Source organism: Peromyscus leucopus, chromosome 19 (genome assembly GCF_004664715.2).
Source record: "Peromyscus leucopus breed LL Stock chromosome 19, UCI_PerLeu_2.1, whole genome shotgun sequence".
Lineage (NCBI taxonomy): Eukaryota > Metazoa > Chordata > Mammalia > Rodentia > Cricetidae > Peromyscus > Peromyscus leucopus.
Window position 1 is genome coordinate 51,212,762 of NC_051079.1, and position 17,482 is coordinate 51,230,243.

Here is a 17,482-nt window from a genome sequence, read left to right on the forward strand (position 1 = left end):
ATACCTTGTATCTTCCATACCTATATAAATGCACAAGTATAGAAAGAGATGTGCAATGAATGTTTATGACCATTGGAGATCACGAAGTCTTTATTAACAATTCGTAGTGATGAAGAGAATACCTCTTCTCCGTGTAGTTCCTACCTGACCCTGACGACTCTGGCTCTTACTGTTTGTTTGTTTCCCTCTGTGTTTCCTTTGGAAGTCAGAGAAGCACTGTCTGCTTTAAAGTCGTCTATTTATGGTGTTAGTAGCATTGCCTTTGGTTGAAGAAACTAGTAAATGATTATATTTTGTGAACAGAAACGCAAGCGAAATGTTTGTGGTGGCTGCAAGAAGGGAGGAGGAGAAAGGGTTTCTGCATCAGTGTGAGTTGCAGCCCCTAATGTGTGGTGGTTCCTGGAATGAGAACAGTGCTCCTTCTCAAGCACATACTCTCTTGACTGGAAGAACATAGGGGTGGCTTCATTCAGTGAAATGAACCTGTCTGTTCAAATTCTTAAAATCATTCATACTTTTTAGACTATAATCTCCATATGATTTCCCTGTATAACCATGAGTGTGCAGTTTAATGAGGTCAGCTGTTGAGATATTTACATGTTAAAAAAAAAAACATCCAGAATATAAAAAGAAATAGTTCACCTTCACCAATACACAATTATCATCCCTAAATTTGACCTATGTTTACATCAGTTTACAAAAGCTAACCATTCCCCTCCTCCCCCAACTGACCTAATGCTTCACTGCTCTCCTAAAAAAAAAAAAAAAAAAAAAAAAATCAATATACGCACCAAACACTCATGAGCAACCCTGTAATAATAAACCAGAGTACATGAAATTGAAATGACTAATTCCAGGAAAAAAGCTGATTACCTTTGTAACCAATGACAGTCTTAAAAAGAGATGATGTGCAGTATTACAAATATAAAAATTCCTTTAATTTAATTTTCATAAGAAATGCTTAATCTTCATCTAACAGTATTAAAATGATGTATTTTTTCTTTGCTTCCTTACAATCATGTATTTAATGTAAAAAATTAGAAACTAAGATATTTTAAAATCTTCAACCTAATTCAGATTTTTAATTTCTTTTCTTATCCTTTTAATTTTGCACACATTTGTAATTTGAACATTTATAAAGGAACATATGTATTCTAAATCATTACAATTTGTATTAAAACATTGTATGGCACAAAATATCATTTCAATGTGTATTAATTTTCCCAGAAACATTGTTTCCCTCTTTTCTCTGTTACCAGCTTTTGTTTTGCTGGTTTCCCATTTTTCCAATTTTTTCACTAGAAATTAAATGTACTTTAAAATATTCATTCCTTATACTACTACAAATATATCAGATTCTTATGTAAGATAGTGAAAGATCAAGGTATATTATTCACCGTTTTACTAATCTTTGATAGTTGTACTTTGATAAATAAATAGATCATCTAAGATTCAATAGGCCAATTGCAGCATGTAATAGCTATTCAGAGGCAATTAAACTGCCTTTTTTCATGCCAGCATGTGAGCCGCCCTTTTACAACCTTCAACTTGATTCGTGGTGATTCAAAATTAACTTAAAAGTCTTGTTTGCTGACAGCTTAAAGCTTAATTGACTGAAAGCCAAATAGAGTGTGTTCTGTATTCAGCACTAAGGCTATTGATAAAGCCATGTGTAAATTGTGCATGGTGAAAGACAGTGATTGGGCCTCCTGTTCGTGTATTAGTCCACAACTTAGCATTGCTGCACAGTCAGAATTGCTTTGTCCAGTCTTTTATCACACCGGGTTAACTCTCTCTGGAGCTGCTCCAGCAGCAGAGCAGTCAAGTACTGAGCGTCCGCGAGACTGTGGGTCTGCCGTAATTCTGTCTGACTTGTGGGTTCATTAAAATATATACATATATATTGCTGGCCTCTCATCTCTGAATGGGACCTCTGGTGTCATTTTTCAGGAACATTCTGGATGTTTGTGCTGGCCATTTTAGGAAATAGCTAGTCTTTGGGTTGAGGAGTTTTCAAAATATTTTAAGAAAAATGAATATTATAGTATTGATATCTCTTACAAATATTAAATTTGGTCATTTTGAACATTTAATTGAGATAAAAATGGATGCTTAGTATCTTCAAATATAATGTAACTATTATATTCTAAAAATCATTAGACCATAGTATACTTTCAATACTTCTACATAAAGCATATTTCACTGATTATTGACTCTTTCACAAGTGTATTTCTATTTTTAAATTGATCAGCTACTGATTTAATCATTTAAAAATTAAATTTTCTGTGTAACAAATGTTGAAGATGTTTTATAAGTACATTTATAGTGCAAGTTTTGAGATTTTTTTATACAATATGAATTCTGACATTTAAATATGCTTGTGGTAAGCTCTTCTGTCTCTTATGTTATCTCAGTTTTACTAAATCACCTTTTAAAATCACCAATGCTGATTCACTATTGTTTATACTAAATAAATATTTGAATTGCAGTTAATCTAACATATTTTTAAAGGCATGAATTCTTTTGAAAACAACATTTTTGTTTCTTTTTTATAATGTAGTCGTTCAATATATAAAAAAATCAGTTAAACTGTTAAAGAGAGCAAATGAAATTTTCTTTTGTTTTTAACATTATTTAAAGGCTAGGGTAAAATTTAAATATAGGGATAAAATCATTATCACTTAAAATAATTTAAAATAATAAGTGTACTCATAAAATATTTCTTAAAATTTAGAACAGGTGGTGTAAGTTTTGAGTCTATGACAAGTAAGAAATTTTCTGTACAGAACTTGAAAGGAAAATAAACTGTATGGCCAGGCCTTGCAGATGTTGCCAGGGCTGCTGCTAATCATAAAAATCCAACTTGACTGTCAAGTTTACCAGTACTAATTCTTTAATATATTTTTAATTTTATTTTGATTTTTAGAGACGCGGTCTTACCTTGTCACCCAGCCTGGTTCGGAGCTCAGTGTATAGCCATCTCTGCTCACTGTTCTCTCCTGCAGCATGGGTCAGTTTTTGTATAGCTACACTTCTTCCAATGTTCCAAAGAAGTTTCTCCTTTTCCTAATGACTTGTCCAGTACTTGTTATCAGTTTATCCTTTGATCAATTCAGTATTCTGTTAAGGAAAAGTATGGCTATTTTATATTCCCAAGCGTGTTACCAGAATTCCCAAATCCCCAGTGCTGCCACTGTGACATTCTAGGACAAGAGGCCATTAGAGATGATCTGGCTTGACAAAGGCTTTTCTTTTTTAATTTTTTGAATCATGAAATCCTTTAATAATAACAATGTAGTATAATTACCAGGCTATCAAAGTAATTCTGTACTTATTTCTTAGCAACTGATGCTTTATTTTCATTCTTATCATTTCAGAGAAAAATGAAAATAATAGATAAACTAACAATTAGAATGCTAGAAAATTTTCAAATAGTAGTACTTTATGCCTGTAGTATATATACTTGGAGGTTTGAAGCATCTAACAAGTAAATGAACTCTTTTCATTTGTATTTAGTGTCTAAAATACACCTGATCATTTATGTTGAAATCTATATTAAATAAATTGAAAATTATAAGTTGTGAAACTGTAGATGGGATCATAAGTATCTGGTTATATGTTTTTATATGAGCTTTATAAATGAAGAACAAATTAATGTCTCATTGAAATGATATTTTCATTAATATCAACTTGAAAGTGATATTAGTGTCATACCATGAGAAAATTATTTTCACCATTAAATGATCTAATAGCATTACTAAGTTAAGACCATCCTGTGTTATATATTTAACCTTCTAGGTGATAAAAGATAAGTATACCTTGATTTTCTCTCTCAATTTCATAATATTTAATAATGGTTCTGGTAAAGTAGTTATTGAGGAACTGAGATGAATGTCTATTGAAATTGAGATTATAATTATACTGATAATGGAAGCATTGTTTAAAAATACACTCAAGATCAAAGCCAAGATTATCTACCAATGGATTCCCTATTAAGATGGGTCTGATTCTGCATGATTTTTTTTTATGGGACTAAATAACATTTGATGCTGAATGGTAGGAAAGACACTGGGTTTTATATGTATAGAACATTCCCGAATGACTTGATTATAGCTCTTTGAGGTTGTGTCTTGTTTCTAACCCAAACTGATCATTACATTGAAGTCCTCTTTATTAATCACTTGTCACCTTTGCATGCTAATCCACAGTAAGTGTGTGTTAATATTTCGCAGTATTTTGACGAGAGGATACAGTGTGAGACAGTGACTGAAACATCTACGTACTGATGAGCACTTACTTGCTAGTCTATACTAATGCTTTAGAGGATGCTGAACAAGTTTAGATGTTAAGCTTTTTAGGAAGAGTGAATGATGGCTAATGATTATTTAATGACAGATCTCTGGACTGAGAGGCATTTAGCACTCAAAGTATACTGCAAAGCCTATTTTTCAAAGCTTCAGACAGGTTTATTTGGTCTCACCTTGAATAGAACAGTGCCATATTGATTTCATTGGTGTGGATTTAAACACACTATCGGCTTAGAATAGCACTGCTATGCAGTAGAAAATGATTGTCCTAACCCTTATGGCGACTTGCAGCAATTCTTTCGCATTACCATGTGAGCTTCAGAAGTGATTATGAATTATTTCCAGTATTTGGAGTTTAGTTATGAATTTGGAAAAAATTGGATGTATTCTAGCAGCAAGCAATCATTAATTGGCAGGAAGATTTATGTGGAAGTAACTGAGACTTAAATTTATATATTTAAATTAGTGGCCTTACTCTCTATTATATTTGAAGACACTTGTTCTGTGGCAATTGGTGATGCTGTAGGTGGCACTTTGAGTCTCTCTTTCTGTGAAAGCATTTACGTTTTTGATTTGTGAATGGTAATGATGTTTATGCTAAGTACTTTGTTATATTTCTAGTGTGTTTTAATATTCCCTTTGAATTTCCATGTAAGACTCATTATAGTTACTTCAGATGTTTGATAGAGTATCCTTCCAAATTTTTAGATTAAGTTTATTATATACAATAGATGAAAATTTATCTTAAGTTGTTTTTTCTAATTATTTTTGTTTATTTATTATTTAAGGAACATTTAAAATTATACAGTGTTGAAAGTACCCAGTACCAATTCACTTGGTTCAGGTGTTAAATACTAACAGCTTTCTATGCACAAACATCTAGGCCAGTGAAGATTCTAGATATCAGTTTGGATTATGCCCACTCATGTACCCTTCACCTTGTCACTCAAACACTGAATCTCCTTAGCTCTTCCTGTCTTGAAAATGTTTATGTTTACCAGACCACAGCCACTACATGACCTCTGTTTCCTCTCCACTTCCACTCCCCAGAGATGTCCTGGACCCATGAGATGATTTACATCTTGGTCTGGACCTGCTTTCTTTTCCTTTTTAATATAACTTGTTCTTTTTATTAAAGAATTTGAAATATAATTATGATGTGCTTATAATTATATTGTCACAACAAGTGCAATGTTCGTGGGTCTTTGATGTTTCTTAAATACAGGTAGAATATGTTTAGATCCACTATAAAAAATTAAAAATAGACTTGAATTTTTGGTATTTTTTTTAATGGGAAATTATTTTTTTCAACATATTTCGAGGGAATTTTCTTACATAAAAAATATTGCTTGTTATTTCCTTTGCAGAAATCAAAAACATGGGGTAAAGCCAGCAGAGAAATCACCTTTTCTTTTGTCGATGGAAAAAACAAGTTATATTTTGGAGAAGTTTCAATTATACATTCTTGCTCTGGATTGTTTTACTATGTGTTGAGTCCTTGTGTGGGAGCTTGCGATAATAACACTGGTGGTCTTGTGGGGTGGTGGTATGAATTCTCAATACTTTTTATCTTCTCTTGACGTGATATCCATTTTTTCTTTTCAAACAGTTTCAAAATTCAGTAATATGTTCAGCCATCTTTGATATGTGTGTTTACCAACATTACTGCATATATATTTTGTGATTTTTTTATATATGGGAATATGTTTTAACAATATACATAGAATTAAGATAAGAGATCATCTGGACACCCTTTATTATTATTTTTAACTCCTTGGTAGCCTGATAACGTGAACTAGTCAGGAAGAATTTTCTATAAATTGTTGTTTTAGCCTGTAATAGAAATAGATTGTTTTTAAACTAGCATCATGTCTGTCAACCTGAGTATTTCACTATATACATATATAGGTTGAGACTATACACATATATATATAGGTTGAGACATAAAACTTTTCAGGTAGTATTTATTTCATAAATGACAGATTTCCCAGTCTATAGTCACAATAATTCAAGGACTAAGCTTTTCCTGTTAAGATGAACCGAGAAAGGCCCAGAGGCTGCAGATTGGTAACTGATACCCACACTCTAAATGGAGTTAAGAAGGGAAGTCAGATAGATCAGCTGCAGGGAAGAGAACCAGTTTAGATGTCTGTGCATGCTTCCAGTTACTAGTGTAGGTTTGTAGTAAAGGGAAAATTGATGGACAAAAAGTCCTTAAAAAGATGCCAGATAACACCTGAAATTAATCTGATAATCTAATTAGCAATGCCTTAAAATGAGGATGTATAAAACAATTTTATAAGTTAAATTAAAGCCATATGTAATAATTTCATAAGCACATAATTCTCCTCCTACATGCAGTTAAAAAATGATGAAATCCCATATATATGAAAAGATTAGAAATGAAAATTTTGTGTAGCTGCATATTAGAGTCAAACTGCCCAGTTTTTCATAATGCCTGAAACTCCTTAGAAATGTGTGGCAAAAATGAGAATCGGCCATTTACCAATATGCGTATTCCTTTGGCTCGAGAGAGAATAGTTTTTCAACCTTGTGTGATAATGAAGAGCAGATAGTCAATACTTTGTCAGTGGCTCTTTAGAGCTGAGCACAGTCGCTGTTTGGTTTTGCTTGCCTTTATCTGTAAACTCAAGTGTTTATTTTCCTCTTACTTATTAACATAGTTCTTAAAAAATTCCCAAGTTGCCTTTGACTTTTGATTTTTACATTTTTTTCTATATTTAACCTCTCCTAAGTTTTTTTTATTCCTTACGTTTCTTATTATTCAGTTCTCAGGAATTATCCTGCTTGTTAAAGTTGATCACATTAGTAACTCCCAGGATACTGAGCATTGGGGAAACCTCTCTGTGTCTGCTGTTTGTGCACTGGGTGAAGTCTTCACTGGAAAACTTGGGCCTAGGCTAAGCCAGCACACATTTACTCAGCTCTGTGGCCACTAATACATTGTGTTCTTCTTAGCTTCCGTTTTCATCCTTCCTTGTTAGCGGGGCAGCACAGGGAGAGCGCAGTCTGTGATGATTTTCCCAGAGCAGCCTCAGCAAGGAGTCTCTGGGAACTCCAGTTTTCTCCACACAAGCCTTTAACAAGTAGGAGCTTTAGTCGCATATCATCGGGAATAAAAGTATAGTAATTAAAAAAGTTCTACAAACACTCCAGTGTAACCAGATGACCTTGCTAACACCTCACAGGTGATGTAAAGCAGTTGTCCCTTTTGGTCTGAATTTTATGCCACTGATGTCATTTTTATGTGAATCCAGTAAGTGCTTTGTCATTTTATGAATAAAAATGATCCAGGTGTAACAGTTTCGTTTACTGTGCTGTAAAGAACAGGAGTAAAATCTCCATAGACTCTGACCATCCAGGAATTGTTGTTTTAAAATCCTTCCAGTCTGTTACGGAAACACTGCTCTTCTATGCTAATCTGGTTTTAAGTAAGTCTTATCATAGTAGTTGGGTTGTTAGAGCTACGAGTATGAGAGAAGATTATCTATACAAATGATTTGCTGTTTTCAAATCTGTACAATTTATATTAGCATGTATCTGAAAGTTCCCTTTTTTCAAGAAAAATTATTATAATTTGTACAGCTTTCAAGAAAAAATCTTGGTTATATGTTTAAATCAAACTGCATTGTAACTGAAATAGAAAATAGAACATTCTCTGGGATAATTGCCTGCAAGTTTTTAATTACTTATCTAGATACCAAAATTACTTAAGTTGTTTTTAAATCCCTATGGTGTGTTTTTGTTTTGATTTGTTTTGTTTTCCACAAAGTGAGACTGTTTGCAGTGAAGTAAAGACAAGGAAACCAGTACGCTTTTGATGGTTTCTGGATAAAGGGAAGTAGAATACTACAGATCATAGAAACCAACGTAATAGTGCTTGCGTGAAGAAAGAAGTACTGACAGGAGTTGCTGGAAAAGCATGCAAGTTGCTCTTAGTGGTTAAGCTTTCTTGGCTATGGTCTACTGGCACACACTGCCACAGCAGGCAACTGCGGCTTAAGGCTTCTAATTATCAGAATAATTAGCACAGGGCACTGATAACACTAATTGTTTGAAAAAGTAATTTTAACATGGTCAGATATTTTGCCTTGATCTGATTTGGCAGGAAATGCCTTCATGCATTTGAAAATGCACACACATATTACCCATTTTTGCAGAGACATTGCTTCCAAATAGCTCTATCAGTGAGTGGCTTTTGCAGGACTCAGTGTACGCCAGCAGGGGGCCATCGTGCATGCATACAAATTAATAGCACGTTTGTTTACTCTGGTGTTTTGAGGGGGGAGTGGTGCAGCAGCTGCAACAAAAGCAGAAGCCGCATTATGTGCATTATGTCTGGGGGGGGCACTCCCTGCACCCCACCAGCGTGTGAGGAACATGCTGGCAGATAAACCACAACACCAAGCCACTGTAGCTATGTTCGTAACACAAAGGGAGGAACTGCTGGCCTGCTCACACTGCTCCTGTACCTCCTTAACAATCCCATGAAAGTTTGGAAATAGATGCACGTGCAGTGTGACAGCCATTTGAAATTAGCAGATTTTGTTTTCTTTGTTCTTAAAGGGTGAGAAGATGTAGAACACTTCCAAAGTGTGTAGGTTACGTCATTTGCACAGGAAGAGTTATGCATGACTTTCCAATAATTCACCAGCAATTATGTATGTTTCTTGTTACAATTTATTTGTGATTTTTTTATATAAACTGGAACACTCTAAGTTATTCCAGCCAATGAACATAACATGTAATACTCTCACCGAATCACATGGTTCTGACAGGGAACTAAATTGTGGCATTTACAATAGAAGGCCCCTCAGATCCTCAACCAGAGCCTGTGGAACCAGATTCAGCACTAGTTCATGGAGTCTGTAAGTCCTTTCTCATCGTGGATTGTCTGTGCCTTTTCATCTAATAAATTCAACTTTGAAATATTCAAGGAAGAAGTAGTGTAAACTCTGTAGGTGAAATTTAATCAGCAGAATATGACTGTAAATTCCTCTAAAACTAGATTGTTTTAAAAGTGAGTTAATATTAAAAGATTTTTACTTCCTTTAAGGATTTTAAAAATCTATTATTAAAAAGCTTTTTTAAATGCCTATTTGGAAGATTTCTCTCATAGTTGTGAAGCTTGGCATTTTTTTTTTTTTGTGACATTGTATTTTGTCCATCTTAAGGAATCATAAGAATAACAAATACATGCAGAAATATTTAGTTAATCTTAGGTTGAAAGAGTTTGGATGGTGAAGACTCCTCAGATTCAGTGTTTTGAAATGTAATTCTAAAATTCGGTCAACACACTTTAAAATCTCAAAAATATATTTGTAGCTCACTCAGGTATAATGTTTTGAAAACCTCACTAAGAATGTGATACACTTATGCGTGGGGATTTAATCACATATATGAGTATCTACATATAGAGAGTTAACTTGAGTAGCAACATACAATGATGGTGAAAGGACATACCTTAAAAATGAATTGTTAATATTCCATTAGGCACCAGCTCCATCAGTTAAGGTATTAGTCGGTCAAGAGAAAGACGGTTTTGATTAAAGTACATCTAAGAGACCATTTGACCACCTTTTGAAATCTGATTTGAAAGCCTCTTGATAGCTGATTCCACTGTCATGTATCATTTTCAGTTCAACTTCACCTCATGTACCATTTTACATCCTTTTTATGGTCAATATTTGCTAATATTGACACCCGACACTTTCAAATGTCTTCAGGCTTGAGAAACTAGAAGTAGATAAATTGAAAACTTTAGAAGAATCTTTTATTAGTCAGAAAATAGAAATCTGTGGGGGCTCTGGGGATTCATAGTCATAGAGATTTGACTGGTGTGCCAGGACTGTTCTAACGTCACACAGACATTGTAAAAATTTATTATTTTTCTTTAACTATTAAAGCCTAATGTTCGCAAAATAAACTTTATTGTAAATAAAACAAGCCTGCAGGAACCAGAATCTAAAATAGTTCCTAGCTTAATCCAAATTAATTAAAAGAATTTCATCAGCTGCTGTGGATAGATCATATAAATCATGGTTTTCTTTTTATAAAGCCATCTTTTTTGTTAAGCTATATAGTGATATATGTCTTATTAAGTGCAAATTATTTTCACTTTGTTAGGTATCACATTTTCTCACATACATGTGATTCTAAGGCATTATTAAGAGTAAAAGAAATTTAATATCTTTCTATCTACAGTAAACAAATAGATATTTCTGAATTTCTAAAATGAGTTTTTTTAGTACATTTTAATTCTTGTCAGATTTATAAAATGTTCATATTATTATGAGTGTAACTTGGGCTCTATTGTATACCAGAAGTTTCTGACAAAAATTGCAGTTCTATGCCTGGTCATAATGTCCTGGCTTTAAAAATCTTAGTGATATGTTTGTGAAGTGCAACATGTTTTACATATTGTAACAACTTGAATGGAATTCCAATTGAATTCACACACATTGTTCTTTAGTTTTAACTAGAATTTACTAAGATAAAAGTCAACTAAGAAAGCATTATGATATTCAGTCCTAAACAAAGAATCAATGTTTTAAAAACGGTTTTCCCAGCTCAAACCACAGAGTTCTTAAAGTATTTTATCAGAGTAGTAAATTGTTGGTATCTACTTATCTACGGTTTTAATACCTAATACAATAACAACCTTCTATCAATATATGGCTAATTGCAGATATAAAGTATCCGCTGGTAGTCCATCTCTCATAAAACCGCCTTTCGCTTTAATTCAAATCCATTGATTCCTATTCCAGTTAAAGCTGAAGAACTTAATATGTCTTTTAATCCTTTTATTGTAAGCTAGGATAAAATTAATTTTACCCCAGAACTGCACAAAGCCAATTAACATGATCTTTAGAGTTATTTAGTAAAGTGCTTCAAATTGTTAAATTTATCTTGACCTCTCAGCTGCACTCTCTGACTGCTTTTTAAATGAAGTAATCAATATCTCACAGCCCTTTTAATAGCTTAAACTTCTCAAATATTTTACCTGTATTCTAGTTAAGCTGTAAGCAAAGTGTTTATTCCTGTTCCTGTAAATCTGGAGTCAATTATGCTAAGTCTAAAGACAATTATATACTTTTGAGAAACCCTATGAGTTAAATGGTTGTTTTAATAAAATCCAAGCCTTGTGTTGTGTTCCAAGTAAGCTAATCATAAGGAAAGATCATGGTCACACAGACTGTGCTTTCTGTCTGCAACTTCAATAGAAGACATTTATGTCCCTCACCACCAGTCCCTCCATTTTCTGCACTGGCTAGTTGAAGGTATTAATTTTCTTACTGTGATAGGGTGATCAACCGTCCTGTCAAGAAAATGGATCTCTGTGTCACCCTTTAGCATGATTAAATGGAGCCATGTCTCTGTGAAAAAAACACCAGATTTTTTCGAAACTCTAGGAAGACTTACTTTGAAAGAATTATTTTTAATATCTCCAAATCTCCCTTTGATTGGCAGTTTCATTTATAGGAAAGCATTGCAGCTAATTAACACATTATTTCTTTTTAACAGAAAATCCAGGCCAGACCAATAAAGGAAAGACATTTCCAAATCTGAGGAACTAAATGAGGGCTTGCTGTTATTTTTAGCACAGTACCAGGGATGCAACTGGCACCTTATGCCATCACACATCAGTTAGTGTCTCTTCTTTTTCTATTTTCTTGTTCACAAAGATCTATCTTTTTATGTCTAAGCGCTTATAAAAATTAAACACTGAATTTCAACATCAGTATTGTTAATACTTATTGGGACAGTGTTACTATGAGCCCAGGTACATGCTAATCTTTAAATTACACCAAGTGATGTAATTAAGATTTCATATTTTGGCCACTTAGCAGAGGGCACCTGTTACAATACTTACTATTAGTTTAGGGATAAAGTGTATAAATGGCTGATAGAAAGTACCAAATTAAACTAGTGTAAAGTCTTAATTCCTTCCCTAGGGGTGGGAGTTAAGACAAGATTGAGGTAATTAAACAGAAGGAACATAGAGAAGGTGGGGGGCCAGAGTGAGAGTGGAACTCTCCAAGTCCCCTTGTTTAATTTCCTCCTGGAAGCTGACCATGTGTACTGCTGTGCCCCTCCCCCGCAGCCTGGCGTTGCTGAGGCTGAGCGGCTGGGGTCAATGCCTTGCCTATTGATCAGTATCCCTGCAGTCCCTTGCTCTAGCAGCTGCTTCATCGGCTTCTTTCAGGGCCTGCTTCAGTACATTAGAATAGAAATCCATAACCAGAGCTGTGCTCATCCAAGCAGGGGAAGAAACTAAATTAAATGGTATAAAACAATCTTGGATCAGGAGTTTGTGCCAATTCATCTTGATCTAAGATGTCACACCGGGCTCTCTGTCTGAGCACCTGGGCTAGAGGCAGCCATAGTGAAAATAGATGGAGCTGCGATCATTCATTTGTCAGCTCAGGAGCAAGGCAGCAGTTAGCAATTCCCTTCTGCAGAGGTCAGCTGACAGAACAATCAGTGCAACTGCAGAATAGAGCTTTCCTTTGAACTATTGTTGTGGAGCATGCTCCTGCTGAGACGTGGGGGAGGGGAGCGGCTTGTTTCCTATTTGCAGAGGACTGTGTAAAGAGTAAAGCCTACAGGACCATAGAGGATGATTCTAGATGCAGGTGCCCTGTGCTCTTACTCCTTGTGTCTGTGAAGTACAGAAATAAGGTTGATTTTCAGTGAATGCACAGAGATCTAGGTTACCAAACTGTTAAATATGAGACTGTCTAGAATTAAGGTCCTTTTAAACACAGAGGAAGTGACTACTGATATTTCATCTCTTTAATGTCATGAAGCTTTCACATTTTATTCTTCCACTCTAGGACCTGTTAATATTTTTAATAAATATTTGTTCTGTCTTTAAAAACAGAAAATTACTGTGAAGTGGGAAAATGTATGTTATAGTATAGATTGGACAATGTTTCTAGTATTAAATATTTTTAAACACCTAAGACTGTAGTTTTTATAGGAGATGTAAGAAATGAGATGTGGTTTTCATGGCTTTGGTAGTTACATTCATTTTCTAACACTAGAGGAGTCTCATGATGGAAACAGCCTACATGTAGGAAAAGGGCAAATAACTAAAGTTTTCTAGGGAAGGAGTGTATTTTAAGGAATAACCCTCCAAAGACTTTGGGCTATTAACAAGGTGTTTCCATCTCTTTGGTTCGGTGACATATTTATTCTTGCCCCACCCTGATACCCCAGTGCCATTTTCTGAAAATAACTATTCTTTCTGAAGTGCGTCATCTAGAATGTTCTTCTAACCCCACATACTTTTTTGTTTTGATATTCTTTTAATTTGCATTCTTATATTTTGGCTTTCAGGTTGCTTATCGAGTGTCCCACAAATGAAGAAAATGTCCACCTCTTATGAAGAAAGGCGGAAGCAGGCCACCGCTATTGTCCTCCTGGGAGTGATAGGCGCGGAATTTGGAGCTGAAATTGAACCACCAAAGCTGCTGACAAGACCTCGCAGCTCCAGTCAAATTCCCGAAGGATTTGGTTTGACCAGTGGAGGCTCCAACTACTCACTGGCCAGACATACCTGTAAGTTTTCAGATTTCTAATGCTGATCAATTTGATTTTGAAGACATCTTTGTCAACAGAATGTCAGAATATTGAATATATGTTGAGTTTAGTATATCTGTAATACTAAGTTAGAAAACACTACAACCTGTTGGGTCCAGTGCTCTTTATTTCTGAATTTCATTTAAAGTTAAAACTTCATGTCTTTAGGGCTTCTCTAAAAGAACAGGAAAACTAGATTCTTGAAGTTTTGATCAAGATTCTTCTCCAAAATTTATGAAAGTGGGTGTGGAGTACACATGCACATGCACTTATTACAGCACACACTTCAAAGGGAATAGTTAAGAAATAGATTTTCTGGAGCTAATTTTTCTTTTTCTTTTTTTTTTTTGGGGGGGGGGTTCGAGACAGGGTTTCTCTGTGTAATAGTCCTGGCTGTTCTGGAACTTGCTTTGTAGACTAGGCTGGCCTCAAACTCACAGAGATCCATCTGCCTCTGCCTCCTGAGTGCTGAGATTAAAGTCATGCACCACCATGCAAATTTGAGTGACCAGGCCATGTTTTCCTGTGGAAATAGTTTCATGAAGTTTTATAGGAACAGAAAGAAAAAAGTAATAAATTGAGGCAATTAAAAAATATTGCCGCGTGGTGGTGGCGCATGCCTTTAATCCCAGCACTCGGGAGGCAGAGCCAGGCAGATCTCTGTGAGTTCGAGGCCAGCCTGGGCTACCAAGTGAGTTCTAGGAAAGGCACAAAGCTACACAGAGAAACCCTGTTTCGAAAAGCCAAAAATAAATAAATAAATAAATAAATAAATAAATAAATAAATAAATAGATAAATAATAAAAATACATTGGTGGCAAAATCAGCAATTCAATTACAGTCCTAAGAGGGTATGTTGATGACATTCTTAGCTTTGGGGTTGATGGAAGCTGGTGGTCTGTTAAGTTAATAGATTCCGAAAGGTTTTTTATTTTCTTAGTCCAGTGCTTCTCAATATGTGGGTGGAAACCCCTCTGGCAAAACCTCTACCTCTGAAAGTATTTACATTAAAAGTAGCAACGGAAGTAATGTTATGGTTTGGGGTCACTGCAACATGAGGAACTGTATTAAAGGGTCACAGCAGTAGGAAGATTGAGATCCACTGTCTTAGTCACAGTGTGTTAGTTCTGACACCGAGGTGGGCAAGGAATGGCTAGTTAGGGAGCCACAGCTAACTCAAGATAAGATCATTGGCCTCTGCCTCTGCATCATTCTAACCTCTAGATGCCAATGCAGTTCTGAGCAGTAGATCAGTGTTTCCAGACACAGCTTTTTCCCCAAACATCCCAGTTCACAAAAGCTAGTTTCAATAATTTTTGAAAAATAATGTCACTTTCATAGGATAGGATTTGAAAAGTTGGAGATGGGGTGGGATATAGACTGGAAAAAGCATGAATATCCTCTGTAATTAAAAAAAATTTCCAATAACAGTTTTAAGTGATTCCACTATTGCAGCTAGCTCTCATGGGTCTTGCATTGTCCAGCTGCCTGCCACCCTGTGAGTGCTGGGGCAACAATGGGTCTAAGGTGTTTTGTAATGAGCCCTTTGGTACTTGGTGTTAGAAGTCCTTGCGCTAAGACCAGAGTATTCTTACTTTGTCTTAAAAGCAGTTCTAATGAGTTGGGGCATCTTTTCATTTATTTTATTTATTGAAACAAGGTCTTACTTGTAACTCTGGCTGGCCGGAACTTACAAAGATCTGCCTGCTTCCTCCTTTGGAGTGCTGGCACTAAAAGTTTTTGTTACCAACCCCTTCTGAATTGTGATATCATTAAGGGAAACATAATCCTACTGATCATATCAGGAGATGTTCTTTTTTTTTAAGGCCAATTTTTATGTAAATTATGTGTATGTGTCATGGGTAAGGCATGTGCACCTGTGTGTGTAGGGTGGTGTAGTTGTGCCTGTGGAGGCAAGAGTTATCAGATACCCCTGGAGCTAGAATTACAGGTGGCTGTGAGCTATCTAGTGTGGGTACTGGGAACCAAACTCAGTTCCTCTGGTAGAGCAGCAAGAACTCTTAACCACTGAGCCATCTCTCCAGCCCTGCTTATTTATTTTTAATTCATGTGTATATGTGTGTGTGTGTGTGTGTGTGTGCATATGTGTATATACATGTGTGTGAGGGGTTCCTGTCAAAGCTAGAAAGGTACTGTGTACCCTGGAGCAGTTGTGAAGCCCTGATGTGGACTGTGGAAACCAAACTCAGTTCCTCTGGTAGAGCAGCAAGTGCTCTTAACCACTGAGCCATCTCTCCAGCCTCCCCAAAATAGCCTTGTAGAGTAAAACACTATAGGAGTTTGACCTTTATGCCGAGGAAAAAGATAGATGGTACTTAGTTAATCTTCACAGTGGAGCGCTTCGCTGGACCTTTGCTCCATACTTTTGCTGCATAACTGAACTGTCATATTCATTGCTTTGATTATAAACCTGGTCCAAAGATGTAGCTGCTCCTCTGCACCTTTCTTCAAGATTTCTAATTCAACAGGCAAATACTTACTGGTGATAACTTCCTGACTCCTATAGACAGTGAGATTAGAGAGAAATCATATCACCCCCACTAAAGCAACTCATTGGTTCTTTTTAAGTTTTTCTTATATTCATTTACTTAATCTTCATAATTAATCTTATAACTTGATTCCTCTGTCCCCTCCATTTCTCAAACCTGGGGCATACAGGCTGGCTTTGTTAGCCCAGTGAAATCATACCTGCAGCAAATATTGCTTTCAATGTTGCTTATTGTTTCTGGATCTCATGCTTTGACCATTATGTGGTCCTAGAAAAAGAGAGCTATATGATGAACATGTACCATTTAATTGTATCATTTAAGAAAAAGAAAAGCTCTTTCTTTCCTATGCTGTTCCTTTGATCTTCTAAATAGAAAACTAAGACTTCTTCATAGTGACTCAGCCAGAAAGTAGTGAGAACAGAGCCGGAGTTCAAGCTTCTTGTAATCTGGAAACTCATGCCTTTTCTATTCTCCACCTGGATATACTGCATTACCTCTCTGCAAAGTATTCCATACTCCCAACCTGCTTCTCAATTCTAGCCTGCTTACTTTCATGTGTTCTTAAAGGGCCCTGCTTTCCATTTATAAACCCCCAAGTGACCTGTTTTCTCCTGTCTGTGCCTCTCCAGATGGCCCAGGACTTAGATACAGGTTTGTTCCTTACTTGAAATTTTGTCATTTAGGTGTTAGAGATTAGGAAAGTTTTACGTGGGTTGATTAGGTGGCTTGAAAACTGGTTTGCTCTTTATCTCCTTAACAAGTGAAAGAAATGCTTTATCCTTTCCATATTTTTTGTTGATCATATACATTAAAACTTATGATTTATGAATTTAAGAACAATGTTTAAATATGTTGTTATTTTAATATATTGAGTGCATTGTTTAAAAACACATGAACATGGGCTGAAGAAAGGGCTCAACAGTAAAATCACATATTGCTCTTCCAACAGGAAAAGAGTTCAGTTCCTGAGACCCACATCAGGCAGCTTACAACTACTCATAACTCCAGCTCTAGGACACCAATGTGCCCATCTGGTCTCTGAGGGCACTTTCATGCATG

At 35.5% G+C, this 17,482-nt stretch overlaps 1 protein-coding gene across 1 annotated transcript in view; it reads left to right on the top strand.

Annotated features, from left to right (window-relative positions):
- Wdr7 (WD repeat domain 7) overlaps positions 1 to 17,482 on the top strand; it is a 301,023-nt gene that overhangs the window by 159,118 nt on the left and 124,423 nt on the right. Inside the window, 1 exon segment of the mRNA XM_028857247.2 lies at positions 13,671 to 13,892. Within this exon segment, the coding sequence (XP_028713080.1) occupies positions 13,671 to 13,892 (222 nt within the window).